The 20,454-nt window shown below is 46.8% G+C and overlaps 1 protein-coding gene across 1 annotated transcript; it reads left to right on the top strand.

The window, feature by feature from the left end:
• Positions 1–946: 946 nt before the first annotated feature.
• T265_06557 (hypothetical protein) lies at positions 947–18,410 on the top strand (the record flags this gene model as incomplete). Its single annotated transcript, XM_009171853.1, has 10 exons — positions 947–1,063; positions 2,667–2,774; positions 3,879–3,980; positions 6,763–6,980; positions 8,523–8,576; positions 12,020–12,123; positions 13,419–13,572; positions 14,828–14,974; positions 15,496–15,620; positions 18,257–18,410. 10 exons carry the CDS (start codon positions 1,009–1,011, stop codon positions 18,408–18,410), a joined length of 1,221 nt encoding a protein of 406 aa, XP_009170117.1.
• Positions 18,411–20,454: the final 2,044 nt, after the last annotated feature.

Below are 20,454 nucleotides of genomic sequence, written 5' to 3'. Positions count from 1 at the left end.
GGACTGGATGCCTCGGCCAGCTTCTCAAGGAATGCTTGCGCTTTGTGCCCTTTTTTTCTTCACAAATTCGGAACATTGCCGTCTGCATATTTCAGTTTGACAGATTTCTCCCCCTCTCGGGTGAATCTGAACAGGCTTTCTTACAACCTGATAGGTCCGTTTTAATTCCGGTTAGCTCTTCAGGATAAAAAGGTGGTTACTGAAATACACTCATTTGCAAACAAATCGAGAGATTTACCTTACCAACATCGTTAACGAGAGATTCTGCTGTGTTCCAGGTGGATCTTTTGAAAACAGACTGATTTTACGATTATGTTGTGTGGATCCGGTACTGAAGCGCCGATGTTCTCACCTGGTGTCGATGATCTTTGAATGCTACTCACAGGGACAACACCTTATCAAATCCGTTTGAGAACTCGTCGCTCGACGATCGTGCCATACCACATGACGTGAATTGCGTGGGAGAGCGATGACTGATGACTGTTAGTCAGCCACTCAAAACTGAATGATACAGCTTCGCAACGGCTATTCGAAGGGCTGCGTATTCGAATCCCTCTCTACAGGTGACAGCAACGAAGCACTCATTGTAGTGCGATGAAGTCAGGCATGCGAGCAAATAATCCAACGGTTACAAGTTGTGCGGCACGTCTCGTTAGACGTTCATCTGTGCGGATTGACCTGTCTTTAAGGCTGAGCTTTCCAAACCCGACAGGTGGAGTGATTTTGATGAATTTTCGAATCTGACAGAACCTCGGTTGGGGGGCGGGTGTTGACCATTGCATCCACATCGATGATGATGAGATTCGGGTTGTTTGGATGAACGGAGATCGACATACGCTATTGTCTTTTACTAACATAATATTCGCCGCAGAGGCCGGATGCGGGCTTTGAGGTCATTGTGCTAACACCCCCGATACTCGTCCTCTTTTTTCTTATCGGCAGCGTCTGACCGCCACCCTGTCTGAACTGAAACAGTGTCAGGCCAACATTGGTCAACTCCGCGGACAAATGGACCAGATGCTGGAGGTGAACGCACAAAGCAGTCGATCTCAAGCACAGCTTGGTAAGTGATGCTCACGGAAATAGCTTGACTGCGTTGATACATAATTACGTAGGGCCACCGATAACGAACCTTTTGGCGCCTGATAGTCAAGGTCACTTTTTGATCTGTGTAAATTATTACTGCTCACCTAGCCAAGCTAAACTTTGTCTTGTGGGTGGGAGAGGCGTTGAATACATTTGGTTATCATGGCCTTGGTCATGTGACGTAAGGCCATTCTCTAGGAGAAGGACGCAGGTTTAAAAGACATCCCGAATAGCAGAATGATTCTGAAAACCATCGAATAGCATGACATTTTGTACGGGAGGTATCTTCAGTACCGCGTGCCATGTGTTCGAGAATGAAAGTCTGGTTTTCGCACAGCCAGGTGCAGACTGAAAGACGGCAAGGGGGGTGGCGAGAGCCCACTCAATTGGGTCTGAGGATTTATCCATCCTGGCACATTGAGTACTGTTCGCAACACAACAGGGCTCCACGGATATCGGAAACTGTTCGTATGCCAATTTAATGGCACCTGGGGTCTATTTTCTCTTCTTAACGTTGTTACACCTGGCCAAATTCACCTGATCTGGAGCTTCACCAATGGGTTTCATGCACACACCTTCTCTCGTAAAGGGAAACAGTATCCCTGGAAGTTCGAAATTCTTGGTTTGTCATGGCATACCCTGGTTACTGAGTTTCCCGTGACTTGGTATTTCAGGTGCTGCTGAGGCTGCTCATATTACAAACATGTGTTCAAAATTCATTGAAGTGTAAAGTCGATTTTTGTTTTCCTCTTGTACGCACTAGTCAACCGCGGAATTGACGCAGTGAATGTTTACTTTAATGAACCACTGAACATTTTGTAATGTACTACTCATAAGGTTGCTGAAAACTCGTCGACAGCTCACGACCGGTTTCGCCCTTCCACTTCGGGCTCATCAGGTAGGTGCAGTCCCCGATTTTCCGTCAACCTTATGTTCTACTTGAAACCAGATGGCACGAAATTAGCGAAGTATACTCATTTGTGAACTAATTTGGTTTTTCGAGAGACTCACCTGGAACCCAACTGAATCTCTCGAAGAACCAAATTAGTTTGCAAATGAGTGAACCACTGAACAGTTTTCATAAAGGGCATTAGGCGAGTTAGAAAGACTCACTTTCACCCCTGTTCATGTTGCAACTGTCCACCTCGCGATGCGCTACCTCGCACTCTCTCTTCTCTGCACAGCTTTAAACGTATTCATCATGTTGCAATCCTTCAAGTGAGGAAGCTTCGTACATCTGTGCAGATCGGCTTGTAGCGCGTACCTTGACTCAGGTCACATAGTGCCAGAGTCACCCAGTGCTGGGGGCCCGACCGATAAAATCGATATCTGCGTAACCCTCAACTGTGTTCGGGTTATTCAGTTGAACTATTTGATAAAACACATGGTGAATGTCGTTTTCAGTCCGACGTTCCGGCGACCGAGGGTTACTTTTATCAAACCCGTGAACCCGACAACTCTTCATCTCACTAATTCCAGGATCCCAAACTTTTTATCAATAAATCGTACGTTGATTTCCACCTGCGTGTTAGCTTTGAGCTTGGCTCACCACTCTCTGTCTCTCTCCATCTTTTCCGCAGACCGTCAACAAGAGGAACTTGAACAGGCTCAGGCCGCACTTGATAAACAGCGGGAGGAAATTGCCCGTGTGAACATATTGCTCAGTAATTTGTTGGGCATCAATCCAGGTAGACACGCTTTTGTCCTTCACACACTCTCCTCTCTACCTAGAATCAGTGTTTATATATTTCATTCTGGTGACCCATTGTCAAAGCGTTTATGTTCTCAAACATGTTTTCTTGACAAAGAAACAAAGCCGACCGGGGGTTCCATCTTTCATTCGAAGTATCAACCGATTGGTTAGTTCTTATTTTCCTTTATTGGCGACGGGTGGAGCGACCAACTGGGCAACCAGAACATGATTCAAGTGAGGCTACTCAAATCGACTGGTGGATCACGTAAATTTGTTTCTGTGGAACCAGCTATCCACAGCTTTCCGGTAAAGAATTCCTGGACTTCGGATGCCTACATCCCCTCAACTAGGGGGGAAACAGTTCGAAGACAGCCGAAGATCACGACAACGCTCTCCGTCGTCGAAAAATCAGTTCGCTTCCTCCTCTGAATGGAGTTTAAAAAGATTAGGGACATTTGAACTCTTCCGGTGTTAACAGCCTATGAGGCAGGGCACAAACTGGTTCATGGCTGATGAAGAACGCGGTTGTAATCCCTTCAAGCGAGGAGTCACTCCTTTGAATAGCTTCAGAAAGTTTTTGTTAGGCTTTATCCAATCCTTTTAAACAGTTATTTGTATTGCAATACGAGCCGAATCCTCTCATTGAAGCATTTGGGATTTGTTGTGCACAGCAGTTTCCTTAATGCCTTCTTAATGCCGTGAACCCTAGTCTGGATAGTCGCTTGATAGCCTGGTTCCATTGGCCAAACCAGAAAGCCAATGAACGTGCGAATCAGCTGATCGATTTATTGAACACTAACACGTACGGGCGTGTCATGTGCAACCGAAAATGGACTGATTATGAAGCTCACGTGGAAAGCTCTAGGCGGGCTAAAAAATAGAGTTTATTCGTCAAGGACAATTGGAAAACCACTAATGAAATCTGTCTCAACGAAAACGGCTATTCCATTGGCGGCTGAGTTGTCCAGTTACGTTCCGAGCTGGTTCTCCTAATAGTGTGAGAGGGTTCGCAAAAACAGTTGCTCGGCTTATTCGTCTTTTCTGGTGCACGTTGAGATCCGAAATCACACTGCATCCTTTTTTTAATGTTCGATTACAGCCGACGTTTCACAAGGCGATTTACAGCAGGTCCAGGCAGGTCTGTTTGAGCTGAATCGCCAGGTGCATCTGGACCCCGGCCCGGGGTGTCATCCAAATGCGGGTACGCTTGACTTGTTGTTTCCTCATCCACATCCGTTTTTCGTTCCTTTTGTGTGGCCAAAGTATGCTACAGTGTGAACACCCGTGACCTTATACTTTATCCAGAGGTTGGTTGAGATCAGAGGGATACGTTTCAGTAGGAATGGCTTCATCTGTTATTTCATCCGAACAGATCGATATCTGTGGAGAGTTTACATTTCTTGGGGACGGTCGGTAGGTGGGGCCAGTTTAGTCAAGTTTATTGTAGCAGCATTGATAAACGAACCGTCCTGAAAACAAAACAAAGCAAGTTGGCTACTTCTGGTGGAACAAGTTCAAAACATACACTATTTGGTTGTCCTCGAAGATGACTGTATGGACCAGGCCGGGGGGGAGTTCATTCAATCCCCACTGAGAACGATGCATCTTCTTGTGGACTTTCCTCGTCCTCCCACCAATCCTGTATGCATTGGACAGATGTGTGAAAAACCACCCGCTGTTTGGACAAAAGTACAACAAAAGCCCAAGCGTTTTTCTCTTCTCTGTCTTCCATTGAGAAAACAGTATGTTAGCAAGGTCGACGTTTTCCCAAGGGGAAACGGTTGAACCATCTTGTGAAAAACTTGTGTCGAACAGGTGTGTAATTAGTAAAGTATTTCTCTGGGTGGCGTGAGAACCAGTTCAAGGTCAACAGGGAGGATAATACGACTATTTTAACCAGTACTTTCAGCAGGGTTTTCAACAATACGAGGCCAACTCTATTAGATTTATTCCAACATTCAAAGAGCTGCTCAACCCCAGGCCAGGAAAAGAAATCGATTCCCACATCTGGCGAAATGCGCCCACTCGCGGATCATCACAAACGGGAGATTCAGCTGGATTCAATCAAGTCTCTTGTGAGAACAAAATTAATGTGCGAATGAGAATATCCATCGAAATCTGTCCAAGTCTGGTTCAAGTTGAACGTAAGGTTGGGAGAAACCGGGCAACTGCGCCAACCTGGTGAGCCCAAAAAAGGGCAAACCAGGTTGTGGGCTGCCAACGATCTTTGTAATGTACTACTCATAAGGCTGCTGAAAATTCGCCGACAGCCCACGACTGGGTTCGCCGTTCTTGGGGCTCATCAGGTTGGCGCCGACCCCAAGCTTCCGTCAACCTTGGGTTCTACTTGAAACCAAATTGCACAAAATTAGCGAAATACACTCAGTTGAAAACTAATTTGGTCTTGCGAAAGACTCACTTGGAACCCAGCTCAATCTCTCGTTCGTGATGTCTCCAGGCAACTGAATGTGCTGCACCAGACCGCCTCAGGTTTCAATTGCTACGATATTCGAACTTTTTAGCAGTCCTATAAGTAGTTTGTTGTGTTTAGTAGTATATTTTTCACAGCGTGGGCATCAATCTAGGGTCAGTAGAGAATAATACAGCAGTGACTATTTGTAAAATTGTTCAGCTAAGTTCTAAAAAATATGAGGCCTACTCTGTTTGGTTCCGATTTTGAATTGGCCCTAAAAATCAATATACAGACGTGACCAAGTGTTAGCTGGTGCAGATCACGAAGATAACTTTGTTTTTCGTAGCGATTTGCAGAACACAGACGTGACCAAGTGTTAGCTGGTGCAGGTCACGATTTGCAGAGCAGTGATGGCCCAAGTGGCTAGAGCGCAAATTTACTGACCAGAAGGTCCGTGGTTCGAGCCCGACCTCTGCCTCTCGACTTCTCCTGTCTAGGCCTGGGCGACCTGGCAGTATCCCAGCCCTCGTGCTTTCTTCGGGTAGCATGGCAGCTAGGCACCGGACGGGTGTTACAGCTGAAATATTTTTTTACAACCCCATGATGAGGCCGGTAACACAACAGTCCCAAAAAATCTGGCAAACTACGGTTAGGGAACTCAATGGAGTTTCAGCCGAATCTCCCGGTTGTCCTCTTCCTCAACCCAAATGTGCTGCACAAGGGTTGACGCATGTCTCCGTTGGTATGATGTTCGACACATCAAAGTCACTTGACAGCGCATCCTAGTCATTAGTTTCCTGAAAACTCCTCGTCCCCCTTAGGGCTCATCTGGGAGGCATATTCCTTATCAGCCTTTTGTTCTACTTGAACACCGAATTGTACGCAGTTGTTCAAGGACAATAATTTGCCGATGAGAGTGTGTTTCACAACGTTGGCCTTCCGGTGGAACGTATGCCTGACTGAATCTCGGGGGCCGAACCTACCTGGTGATCCCGAAGATGGATGAAACCGGTCGTGCGCGCTTTCGAATTGTTTCCAGCAACCTTGTGAGTTGAGAATGTGAGTGCGAGAATGTTCGGACATCTGTTAAACTCCATCATTAATAGTTGCAATATGAAAGTCGTCTGAATTTCAGTTATGAATCCCAATCAAGGTGATCCCAAATGTGTTGTCGGCCAGGCTCATTCAGATTGAGCCAGTTGTTCATTTTCTTCTCTGACGGTGAGATTCTAACTTCTGGTTAGTTCAGGAACCTAGAGGGAGGCAAAAGGATAGCCTTGTCCGATACCGAGTGACCTGGAACACTGCATCGTGTTCGAGTGGTCGATCCTGCGGAACGGGTCACCGACCTGTTTCGTTCTAACTTGGGCGAACCATAGGGTACAACATGGTTAAAGGTACTTCTAATGTTGAATTTCCCATCTGAAACATGAAACACACAGTGGGTCATTCTAGACGGAATGATCTCTCCAAGGTGGGTATTCATGCTAGGAGGCAGCGGTCTTCTCTTTTCCAGTCTCACGGTGTAGTTAAACGATTCCATATTTCTTCCATTCCTCCGCATATACAGTACGACGTACCCAGTCAATGCACACCGGTCTTAACGGTCCGAAAGAACGTCCGAGCAATGTGGCACCGAACGTGTTTTCAGCCAGTGGACCGGGACTTAACCGTGCCGTATCCGGTCAGTTTTATTGCACCGTCCCGGAGCACCACTACCTGGAAGACTGCCTGGAACAGTTACAATCTCAGATGGCCGAACTTGAACTGACTCAAGGCGAACAACAGGTAAGTCCACGAACTGATTAGAATTCAGGCCAGTGGGGAATTCCCTCAGCAGCAGCGATAACAACGCCTTCCGTTGTCATAACAATCGTTTGCATGAGTAATAACCCCATTTTTTTGTCCATTTTGATACACTGGGTTGACACCCTTTTTCTATCTTTTGGTGTGAACTGCATTCACTAGGGTGGATCAAATCGTGTCTACTCACTACTGTTGCTAGGTGTTTCTTAATGTTGTCTGTTGTAGAGGACACTGGTCCATTGTCTGATTGTATTTGTAACACTCTGTTTATTGCTCATCTCGTTAGCTGTCAGGTCTGAGAGAAAAACGAGTATCCGGTCTACCTGATCCTCTTTCCTTACCAATGCACTGTTGATTTAAACTCTCCCTTATTTGTCTGCTGCTTGCTGCACGCAATTTTTTGGTCTCTCCTGCTTCAGACCATTATAGCCCCTTCTCAGTGGAATTCTATTCTTTCCTATTCTACACTGTTTTGAGGGATCGTTTTTTCTCAGCCCGTCTACTTGCCCTATGTTTACATGAAAATGCCATGGGTGTCTCTCCATTCGAAGTCGTCCACACCTGATGGACTTTGATAAAGCTTCTTCAACTGTAAGTCCCATGGAGGTTGGATGTTTGTTCCTCTTGGAGCATTGGACGCAAACCGATAATCAGTAGTAGTCGCAGAACTCGAGATGGCTCAGTGGTTGAAACGCGAAGGTCCGTGGTTCTGTCAGGGCTTCCTTTAGTTGTCACGACAAACAGACACCGAAAGGGTGCCCCAAACCAATCTACCCTCACGGTCCATGTGGTCATCTGGGTAAGAGAAGCGAATTTTCGTGCCCGAATCTAAACAACGGGCGTAAATTATGGCAAATGAGCTGTGTGCTTTAAACGCGAATTATGAGTGCAAAGTCGTTTTTTCCAAAAGTTTTGTAACTTTTAGCTAAATACACTCATTTGCAAACCTGGGACCCTGATGAATCTCTTGTTTATGATGTTTTTGACCAATGTGGGTTCGACTGGAACATAAGTCTGACGGAAACTCGGTGGCTGTGCCTACTTGATGAGCCCCAAGAAGGGCGAAACTGTTCGTGGGCTGTCGAAGAGTTTTCAGTAGCTATATGAGTAGTATATTACTGTAATTTTTGTATGGTCTTTCTCAAAGCGGTCAAACTGACTTTCCGTCTTAACAAGAGTAACTGGTGCTTTGAATGCGGGAGTCGAACCAGGACTTCTGCTCTGGTCCGAAGCAAGAATCACAGCTTTTGAACTTTATTCAGCGGGGAGTGTATCCACCCATCGACTCTCAGTTTCGTCACACATAAACCTTACGTTGAACGTGATAAGATAGGTGGTCGAACCCGTACTGTGGATGCGTTCTTACCCGGACACTCTGTATGACGCCTGTCTTACGATACTCGATTGACGCTAATTGCTGATTTTTGCGAATGCGTCAACCGCACGTAGTTAGCTATCTTTTGCGTGGATATCGGTTGATTAATTTGTCGTAACTGTTCTTGTTTTTTCTCTGTTGATACACAGAAGAAACTCCGCCACGCGACGAAGGCAAAGAAAAAGCTGGAAAAACAAGTCGAGGTGAGTGATCCCGCACGTGTCTGTTGGTGCCGTCCGCTGTGCCGTCCATCGTGGTTACCAGAGGACCTGACAAATAGACTGCACCTTAACTTATTGTGACAGTTTGTGTGCCCCCGTCACGCATAGTGGAGTGAGGGCGGGTGTGTGTGTTGCAGAGTCTCCCTTATCAGGTTGGTTGGCGGTTAGAAGCCTCCTGACCCTTCAGGTTGGGTACTGTTTGGCAACTGGTTGTCTAATTGACATCTCCCTTGCACACGCCGCCTTTTGAGGCAAGAATGGAGCTCCCAAAACGCCCTCCTGTCTAGGTCTGCATGCCCTGGCAGTATCCCAGCCACTCGTATGGCCGTGATGTGTGCAACAGCGGCGATGAACACTGGTGTTACGCCTCCGATGCTAGTGATGATGCGGGCGCCAGTGCTCACTACCAGAACCGCACTCACCTTAGACGAGTTTGCCTCGTCTTTTTCGACCTCTGTTCATGTACCAAATCCGGGGGGCTCTCCGGAAGAGAACATTGTCCGGGCAAAACACTCCCCCCACCTGACCAGTCGCGTGGATTATTTCGAGACAGTTTTGGATATGACTAGGTTGAATGATTCGTTCGGTGCCTAGCTGCCATGCCACACGAAGGAGACACGGGGCTGGGATACTGCCAGGGGAAGCCGAGAGGCGGAGGTCAGGTTCGAACCACGGACCTTCCGGTCACTGAATTCGCGCTCCAACCACTCGGGCCATCTCTCTCCAGGTTGAATGATTGCAGCCAACCCATTGCCGGTTTCGCTCTCTTTGAAGTTCATCCAGTGGTAGGTGTCGTTTTGGAATTTATCACTTTGGCGCAAGTTTGGCTGTAAGTTGATTTTCAAACTCATTCGTGGATCCGTGCCTCTCTGGAGATCCTCGTACCTAATGTCTCCCATAGATAGTCTTTCAAATGAAACTAACCACAACAGCTGAGTGGAAATATTCACTCAGCGGCAGCATTAGGATGAGTTTTGACAAATACTCTCATTTGCCCACGGATTGGCTCTTGTCAGGAGACTCGGCTGAATCCGGCGGAATAGAGGAGTTTTCAGCAACCATGTGAGTAGTGTGTTCTGTCAAGAAAAAACAAACTGGCGTTTCTCAACCAAGTGAATTATCATAGTCTTTGAATGTTTGGTGAGCGCCACACAAAGTGAAATTGTTTTTAGGGCCCTGTTTGCGATTGTGGCACAATCATTCCATCATCTCAAAGTCAAGGTATAAGGCGGAATTCCACACGGATCCCGCTTTGCCGCTCGCAGTCAGGTGCTGCTACGGCCGAGAAGTCCATCCCACGCCAGATTGGCCAAGCATTCCGGACGCTTGCCAGTCCGGAATAAAGCCGAGATCTGATTGGTCGAAAGTCTGGACCCAACGGCCAATCATGACTCAGTATTGGCCGAATGCCTGTTGCAAATGGCGCATCCAAAACGCGTCAGAATTTTCAGAAAGTTATTGCCGCCTACGCTATATATATGAAGCGTTGTACAAATGTTCCTGACTACGTTTTGGGCGTTGAGGTACCTTTGGTGGCTGTTTTGACGTGAACGCTAGCTTGGGGGGCTTAGACCGAGAACTATGCTGAGAAAAATACCGTTACTACACAAGGACATCGTGTCGATTGGAGCTTCAAGAATACGTTGTCCAATGCTGGCAATTATGAATGCAGATATATTCTGAAGTAGGAACCGTGGTCTTCACTCAACCATCTATCTGATGGGGGCGACCGTGGTCCCAGCAACGAAGGATCGAAATCCCTACCAGTCAGCTCAGTCCCGTTGATCAATGTCATCCCTCCGAATTGGGACACTGGGACGAGACTAGCCAGTGGTTAGAGACCTGACAGATATGGCTGTGTCACGCAGCCAATGCCGGTCGTTTATTAAAACTATCTTGTTCATTGCGTGGAACCCTCACTCCCTGCCGTTTCTATCAAACGAAACAAGTTAAGATCAATGAACTGGGTGGACTATCTCCTTCCCCCTCTTCGGTGAACGAGACCGTAATAGCTGGAAACCCTGAATTTCGGAACAAGGTTTCTAGCTGTACCAAACTGTACTCGCGTGGACGATTATGGATTGGTGTTTTCGTCCCAAGCTCGAAACCAAAGCCACCTGTCGTTCGGTTCCTATCGGTGCATGCCCCGGGAGCTTGATTTTACTGTTCTCCCAATATCTAAGAGGTGATATATGTACAGGAATACATAAATATCTAATAACGATCGTCCACCGTTTGATCTGCTTTAATGCACTAAAATGTCTCTTAGTTTTTTGACGAAACGTTTGAAAGCCAATTACCAAGCTCGGCGAACAGATCAACAGCCACCTGATCAACAACCAATAATTCAACAGTTTTGAGTCCGGATCGCCAGGAGCCTCAACAACTGTTCAGATTCGCCTATTTCGTCATGTAATTTGTTTGTAATTCGAGTATTTCATTGGTATATTAATTAAGTACCGTTTATCAGTCACCTTCACGGTACTTCGGGCTTGCTATCCTCTGTTTCTGGTGCTCGGCATATCTGTCATGTCACCCTGATGAAATAGGTTATATCCACGGGATCTCTGAAAACCTACAACCCTGTTATGACTACTCATTAGTAGTGTAGGACATGAAAAAATATGATGCTTGTGAAAGTGGAAATTCAAAAGATGTCCTGCCGGTGTGGTGCTAGCCGATCGAAAAGTGTTGATAGGCGAGTGCTTGTCTCTCACAACCAACATGGTTACTTGGTCTTCATCTGTGGGGGTGAGATGGCTCAAGTGGTTGGAGCATGAATTTACTGATCGGAAGGTCTGTGGTTCGAATCCGACCTCTGCCTCTCGACTTCTCCTGTCTAGGCTTTGGCAACCTGGCAGTATTCCAACCCTTGTGCTTTATTTGGGTGGCATGGCACCTGGGCACCGATAGGGTGTTACAGCTGAACGGGTTATCTGTGGCACAGGCTAAAACCCACACACGTTGCCCAGGCACCAACACACGCTCATGTTGACGCGTCTTAGTTCAGAAACGTTGAATACTTGATTACTGTGTCACGTGCTAATTTACCGATGCCCCGATCACCGTCCGACCGAGCGGTGCATTGCTTCTGAGTTTTACTAACAATTGGACTCGAGCCCGGTGCTCCTTTCTTGCTTTGAACCAAACAAGGGGAGTGTTCAAGCACATCCAAACACGAACATCACGTCTGTTGTTGGATCCCATTGTTGATGCCTCGATTTAATATTATTTTGACAATTCTTCGTAGCGTTAGCACTCAAAGCGGAGATCAGGTCCCGTCTCCCAACGCCGGAAAACATGCATAGCTCCCACGATACCCAACAGCCAATAGGCTCTTGAGTTGAAGGTGAAGCTCTCAACCAATCAAATTCATCCATTCACTTCCTGCCCACTTCCGTTCATTTTGCTCACCCATCCAACAGTATCACTCGGCGGAAGTAGAACGCTTGAATGCAGAAGCTGTGGCCAGACAGGAAGAGCTTGCAAAAACATCGGAAGATTTGAAGCGTCTGTTGGAAGAAAAGGAGTAAGTATCATGAAATACACTTATATGCGAGCAAATTTGGCCTTGTGAGAGGAACGACTGGAACACACTTGAGTCTCCCGTTTATGGTGTTTCTAGGCAACTGAATGTGCTGCACCAGGCCGCCTCAGCTTTCAGTTGGTACTATATTCGATATATCGCGATACATATATGGACGTAATGTACTACTCATAAGGTTGCTGAAAATGTCCCGACCGCCCACGACCGGTTTCGCCCTTCTTGGGGCTCATCAGGTAGTCGAAGAATTTTCAGCAACCTTATGAGTTGAGTAAGTTTCACGTTTGCGGTATGAAACACATCAAGTTTTATGGGAAACCATGCGTTTCCAAAACAAACCATCCTAGATGAGGCGCTTGTCTGGTCGTTGGGTTTTTCCAGTCTTTAGAGGCTTTCACCTCTGCTGCTATGCTCCTCGATGCGTTTGCTTACTGTTGTGTTTTGAACTCTTTTTGTGACTTACAGAGCATGTGGGGATTCCCATTTCTTGGAGCAAGTGTGTGCCAGCCAAAACTTTTATCCTGCATTCATTTCATTCATTGTTATTGCGACGTTTCCCCTTGTCAGGTGTGTTATTCGGCATGCTATGCCATCCCCGTCGCCAATCTGTTATATCTGCTGATTCACCAATCTGTTGTATCTGACTGCTGACCCGCCCCAGTGCCTAGTACCGTGGAAAGGGTCACAGAATTGATCACAACAGCTATATTCCGAACAAGCGAGTACGAGTGCGAGAGTACAACGGTCTCAAGCTATTTATGGGAGGGACACTGTCTGACTTGGTCCGGTGCTGACGCATGTGGTCTGGCTTTGGTGCGAGGCCGCGACGCGCTGCATATTGCGGGGGCGCTGTCTGACCTTGATCAATGCTGACTTGCGCTGTCTGGGTTTGATGCAAGTTTGTGAAGCGCTGAATGTTGCGGGGGCGTTGTCTGTCTAGTCAACATCTAGCGGAACTGAGAGTCTCAGTAGATTTCGGGCATTCAGTGATTGCTTCCAGGAATCTTGCCTTCCTGATACTCTGTCCCGAAAGCTGGGGGCTCCCTATCACAGTCGACCTCTCATTCCGTCTAATTGGCTACATCAGCGGTCCTGACATATAGTCTGTCTGACATATAGTCGGGGTTTTATGGCTGGCTGTCGTTACGAATCCCACAGTATTTGGCCATGTGTTCTGCTGTGCTCACCCACTGGTGCGCCTAGGCAGTTGGTCCCATTCTTTCGAGTACGATACGTTGTATTGACGTCGACATCCTTTATGTTCTAACTTCTTGTTCTAGCGACACTCAGCGCCAACAGCAGCGCCAGCTAATGACCATGGCTTCCGAACTGTCGACCGTGGAGAACACCATCGCCGGCCGCCGAAGTGACTTGGCCAAGTTGGAAGACCTCGTCAGAACCATGGAAACGGAACTCCGCACGCAACAAGCCCAGGTATTCCGCCTGAAGAATTTTCACTGAGGTTGTCTGTTTGCCATTCTTAATTCCGCTATTGCGAAACTGGAAAAAAACTGTCGTTTGAGGGGAGCAGCGATCAGGATCTCACGTTCACAGAACTGAATGGTGGCCACATGATTGTGTGCAATATCTTTGGGGAAAAATCCCACCATTTGGACGTCACGATGTACGAACCAGAAGTGTTTTGGCTGAGAGAATACGGGATTATGCTCAAAATGTCTTCAAAACCATTGGTTCTACCACCCCATTGGAGTTTATAGAGTATCAAAAAACGGGACAAACGAGGGTAGCACATCAAGGCAAGTCTTTGTGTGCATCGGAGCAGGATAACGCAATGAGCAAGCTTAGCTACAGCTTGCCCGACTCATGTGTGGTGAACGTGTATGCTGCTATGATTGGGTACCGTTTGTTTCGCAAAACGCGATGAGTTGAGGCTACTTAGCAATTTTCGACTTTCTCTCGTGAAAACCAAATTGATTTGCAAATTAGTGTATTTCTCGAAAACAGTCCAATTTGGGTTCAAGTAGATCATAAGGTTGACGGAAACTCGGGGACTACGCCTACCTGATGAGCCCCAAGGAAGGCGAAACCGGTCGTGGGCCGTCGAAGAGTAGTCAGTCACCTTGTGAGTAGCTTCCTTTATGAAAAGGTATTCAGCTTGTTTGCCAAGCAAGTAACTACTTACCGGTTGCTCAATGTAGCTCGTTAGGGTACTACGTGCCGAGGGCAATGGTTGAGCAACTGTTACCAACGTTCACACAAATAGGTGCCGTGGACTGGTGGACCGACAGGTAAGACACTTGTGGACAGAACTCATCGTCAGAGACAGCGAAGTCAGTGGTGAGACGCTGTACAGTCACAAGTTTATTTTATTGTACTTGAAGTCCTAAAGTCAAAAGGAAACAAACGGCTGGGCGAGGGACAGACCTAGGTCTAACGTATCACAAAAATCCGAGGTGTCTATACCTCCAACACGTGCAGACACGCTGGAAAGAAAGTGACAGCACGAGCGCCACTGACGTGACTAAACGCACGCAGAGGAGCCACTGAACACAATCCTGGAAGGGTGACCGCACCAAAAACACGCAAACTCTTTGTAATCTGTTTCACATCCTTCTGCTAATCCAGGCCCAGCTAGTCGCGAAGCACGACCGCACCAAGCATTTCTTGTAATACCCTTTCCGCGCGCATCCTCCTCGGACGATGAACTGTTTTCTTTTCTCCCTTCAAGCTTAAAGATGCTACAGCGAAATTCGCGGAGGCCAAATCCGAGCAAGAGCGAGCGTCCGCGCAACTGGCAAATGTGAACGCTGAGCTGTCGAAAGCCAGGGAACAACTGTCCCAATACCAGGCAGACCTCGTCCGTTCCAAGACCGAGGTAAGCATGTTTCTTCTAGGTCATTCTCCTCTGGATCGATTGATTGTGTCATCGAACTATCTGGTCAACATCAGATCACGTGATAGGCTTCCACACCTTTAAGAGTTTGTCTGGTCAACATCAGATCACGTGATAGGCTTAAGAGTTGGTGCGCGCAGTTTTGGACATCGCCTGCGTGGCAAAGTTTACGATGCCGCAACCATTCATTCAAGAAACCTCACTGTATCGGGCATTCTAACATTAGACTATTCTTGACGCATGTTTCCTGCTCCCATGTGACCGCATGATGAACTGAGTGTTACTTGGCCTAACAAATTATTCCATCCTCCGTCATCACTCATCTTTCCTCCGTATTGTTCGGAATGTCTTCAGAGTGGGGCTTTCTTAAACGCAAAAAAAACGCTTCGGGTTCGTCATAGACCCGCTGGGCTTCCAACAAATCGGGGTTTATTTCTACAAATTAATCTCATGTATTTTTGTTCACGTAAGCTGTGTCCCCCCCCCCCGCCCCTTTATTTCAGGTGGAACAGACAGATGCGGAAAGACGTAAATTACAGTCCAAGGTGGAACAGCTGGAAAGGAACATTCAAACAAAAGAGGATGAATTGCACCGTTTATCCTCGTGTGTGAATGAAACTCAGACAAAGTGAGTAATTCAAGTTGATGCGTCTCGTGAGAACGCGAATAGGTGAGGTGGAATTCGAATGGGCAAACTTCCATCTTAGCGTATTGATGTTATGCAGACTTGTCCGTCGTTGGGGGGGGGGGAATGTTTTCAACAAACACATTACAAGGCAACACGATAGGCTGTAACTGTCCAAACCGGTTTCAAAACCAGTTATCTCAATTGACGGTCGACACAAGTCAAGGTCATCCAAACAACAAGGTTCATTTGTTTTAGTCAGGAGTGCAAGTAAGAAATCTCGGCACTGTAAACCAACAGCGGTCGCCTGAACCAAACATGAACTATTTACAACCGGGAGAATGCGAACTACCGACGCCGGGGTCGGAACGACATCCAGAAAGATTGATTGTAAAGTAATAAAAATGCAATTAACCAAGTTTCCAGGAACGAGTCAAAGTTTTTTCTTGGCCGATCTCCCGGGTCAAGGCAAGTTTGTTTGATGTATGGAACCAAACACTTGGCTTCATATAGCTAGTCAGGTCGTATTCATCACAATGAGTCAAAGAAGAAGTCCTCACAGCTGAAGATGCACTTTGGACTTCACGAGCGGATCACTAATATACGTTGAAATCACGGCATGAATTCTCAAAGGGTCGACGTCAAATCAAGCACTTTTCGGCCTACCGGAAACTACGTTTTTTTTACGTTAGCGTTGATGAATTTCCCAAATCGTTCCTGCTGTCTTAGACCTGAAAATTGGGGTCATTTGGCTTGACCATTTTTGTGTGATTAAACAATAAAACCTTACGTCTCGCATGTTCATCGGGACAACGATATTTTGTGGTCTTCAGCTACCCAGACATAATTCACAATACTTTGCGACAGCGTTAGTTAGGTACTGCCCAGCGACCCCATCCGCCATGCTTGACCTTGAGACAACCAATCGGATGGTTGCCAGTATTCCCCACTCTCTTATTGGTAGCTGTCAGCTCCTCTATAGAAGCTATGTTTCAGCGGCTGCCAGCGTCGACGAACTTGCTTACACGGAATCTCCTGGACCATGAAGTTCATTGTATCGTTCGTCCTGTGGCTGTTTGATCAACCCACGAAATACCGGTTGAGTCAGCTGATTGCAATCAGTTGAACTACATTGTGCCTGCTCTTTTCTCCTGATTGGACGAGCTGTGCTTGTTGTTTTGAGCACAAGTTGGAGCATAACTCGAGATGCTTTGATCTGCCGTTGAATTTTATTCAAGACAGTTTAGTTCCTCCTCCTAAAGTTTGATCCCCTCGGAGAATTTCAGCTTTCGCAGTTTCTGTTCGCAGAAGATTCTAGCGAACACGGAATATTTTGGGCGCCTACACATCAATGAATAAGATTTCGATTCATCTTGTTTAATTTGCCTTGTTGTTAGACGGAATCGTTCACCAAAACTGCTTTTCCTCTCGCAGTTAGGCGATGTTACGGCCAATAAGCACATCTCGGACGTGATTGGTCGAAGATCGGGCCGCTTGCTTGTCCAGCATCAAGTCCAGTCCTGATTGGTCGAAAATACGCACCCAGCAGCCAGTCATGGTTCAGTATCCACTGGATGTTGGTTCCCATGTCGCGTCTTGGTCGAAGATCGGGCCGCTTGCTTGTCCAGCATCAAGTCCAGTCCTGATTGGTCGAAAATACGCACCCAGCAGCCAGTCATGGTTCAGTATCCGCTGGATGTTGGTTCCCAATGTCGCGTCCAGGCATTCGAATTTCTAGAATGTTTTCGGTGCACATACCCCAAGTGCAGCTTGTTTTTAGGTGCTAGTTTGACTGAATCAGAACAAGACCTGAAGTTGATGCATTACCGTTAACAGACCTTTCATCTCCTGCGATCCAAGTTACCCACCTCTTGTGCTTGTAACGGTTGATAGACCAGGACAATCGTATCACGTTACTCCCTTGAGGATTCTTCAGTAACTTCCTTACTTTTGTGTCGTTTCTGACGAACGTGGCTTGAAGAAAAATATTACCTTTCCAAAAGCCTGGAATTCGCAAGTTATGCCATGTGTAATAGGATAAAACGCATTCAGTAATTGATTGTTGATCGGGTGGCGGTTGATCTGTTCAGCGAGCGTAGCAACCTGCTTACAAACGTTTTGTCGCCATTCGAGAAGGCATCGGTAACCGAACTTTGACGATGCACACTCGAATGAACTAGATGAACAGATCGACCATAACCCGAGCGACCGCCAGTTGACACTCGAGCTACTAATATTCCGACACATGGCGATTGTTTTTGTCACTTCAGTGGGGTCTCGGTTTGTACATGCTCATCAAAAGAACGTCTTCGTGCCTGACCGGGGCGGTGTTTAACAGCAGTCCACTTTTGCTCGTACTCCCATACCGTTTTCCTCAAATTTCCAAAACGCTACTCTTTCAGTCTATTTCGAGCCTTTCTCTATCGATTGAAGCATGCTCCTGCTGTAACAGCACCTGGTGGTCGGCTCAGTTAACTCTCTGGAATGACGTTTGAGGATTAAACCACTGAGCCCTCAGTTGTTATGCTCACGCCGAAAACGTTCGCCATTCTGGCGGCCCTGTGTTCTCCATCCTTCTAGCGTGGTTGCAGCCTAGTTACATTTGTATCCCACTTGTCATCACCTCTCTCTCGTTGTAGGCTTTCTCGTCTTGATAGTGATATCGTGTCCGGTGAACAACGTTTGCAAAACCAACAACGTCTACTGGCAGAACAGAAACTCAATGTTGAGGAGCAACAGGCCGAACTACGTCAACTTTCCCGGCAGGTGCGTTCTCAATCATTTTGTGACTGACATTTGATGCCCGTGGTTTTGATGAAACTAGATCTTTTCGAGATGAACTGGGGTTCTAATGGAATCAATACCATTCAGTGGGTAGTTGAGATCTTTCTAGGCCAGGGCTGAGCGTCAGGTGTGCTCTCTTTGTCTGCTTTTAGGGGATAGTCACAAACATCTTCACTCTTGAGCCTCTTCTAATGGCACTGGACTAGATTCACAATGCCTCGCCGAACAGATTATTCATAGAACTTGACAATGTGTACGCAAAATGGTTGTTTTTCGCGATGGAACCTTTCCTTTGCTTCGATCTAATTCGTTGAATGGTATTACCTAGAGCTTAGTAAGATGTGCGTTAATCCTGTTGACTTTATCTATCAGACAAGGTCAGTAACAAGTGACGAATTACGAATCTGTCAAGTCCATCAGTCATGCTGGACCGAGAAGACACTTTTTGGAGCTCAGAACCATCTGACCATAATCCCTCCGCAGTACCAACTAAGGGCTCTATAAGCGTCTAATTCTTCACTAGCCTGGACAACATCTTCTTTGATCTGAATTTACTAGTCTGCTAACTTCACGCGTGACTTGACTTGACTCAAACTAGTGTGGTGACTCTCAGCCAGGGGAAGAATTAATGTCCTGAGCTAGCGTGAGTGGAGTTCATGGGTCCAAATTTTCCCACTGGCACTGAGATTCTTAAGGCTCGCTGCAAAACATGCAAGATCGTTTTAAACATTAGGCCCGTTTTATCTACTTTCAGCCATGTGCTGAGCTGGGGAACAGTTCAGAAATTGTAATATACTACTGATTATCTACTGAAAACAGTCAACTGAGCCATGTACTCCCTTACTAGCCCGGTTGTCATTAGCGGGCATCTTCCTCGGACGATTATTAATGGACAACTCGATCACGCTGTTAAATTAACAATAATGGCCGTGGCTCAGGTCATTTAGAGTTCTTTGTAAGCGGGTAGGCGAAGCAGTTTTTTTTCTAGCACCTATTTGCCAGATATCCTGTCAACCGTAGCTCGTTTTCACGCAGTCATCCATACAAGATGAGGAGGTGAGTGAATCACGTGGCTGTTGTTCCGAATCCTAAAAGAACACACCACTTTTCAGTTTCGACATCCATCTATATATACCTTGTTCCCCCCGTCTACACTGTGCTATCCAATGCTCTCCGTCCCTCTATGAATGTCCCCTGTTTGTGCATCCCATTAAGTTGACCTGAAAACGAATACACCCCGTTAGCCCTGTTTTGTTTGTCCCAGCACTTTGACCAATGGTTGTGCACCGAACCTTCTTCTTGCATTTTGGGGTGACAGTTTTTACAGACAGGTTTGAAAGTGTGAAAGTGTTGGGGTCTCACTGCTGGGAGCGTTGGTGGTAATAGTGTATTGGCGACGGCGATCATTTTGAAGTTTGTGATGGCGGGATGGTCGTGGTGGTGGTGGTACGTTGGCCCAGCGTGGCCATTCTTCGAACTGTTTGGCAGCCCACCTAAAACTTTAATTCTCTGATTCCATCTTTCGCTAATTCTATATCTATCTACGACCTTTCCCGTAACTTTTAGTCTTGACGCTTGGTCTATCACGTGTTCATGCTCGTCCGCCTGTGTTCACTGTTTGTCTGTGTCCTGACTGTGCGGAAGCCGTGGTCCGTGTCCCACCCATGTTGACCTTGTCTTCTGACCAGTCACGTGTCCAGATTTTGTATATGAACTCAAGCGGCGTGTGCCATTGGTCCTTTGTGCCGGCCCGTGAGCAACGAATTCTTTAAACTCGTTCTATGGTATACGGTTAGTTCCGTTTCCCCGTTCTGTTTGTACAAATTCGGTTGAACGGACTGTGTTCTGTTGTGCGGAAATCATTAGGAACGCGCGTCACTCAACCTTCAGATCAATAAGGACGAGGTGAGGTGCTAGGCGACCGTGATTCTGTCACTGTTCGTCATTGTGTATTCATCTCCGTCTTGCTGTTGAGCGCTGCGTCACTGCTCGCGAGTCTGATTATGAATGGATGGTGCTGTTGATTTATTGCAGCTGATGATGTCGATATTGA

The sequence above is a fragment of the Opisthorchis viverrini genome (assembly GCF_000715545.1).
Source record: "Opisthorchis viverrini unplaced genomic scaffold opera_v5_136, whole genome shotgun sequence".
Classification (NCBI taxonomy): Eukaryota; Metazoa; Platyhelminthes; class Trematoda; order Opisthorchiida; family Opisthorchiidae; genus Opisthorchis; species Opisthorchis viverrini.
The sequence above is the reverse complement of the archived record's forward strand: the minus strand, read 5'-3'. Positions and strand labels throughout refer to the sequence as shown.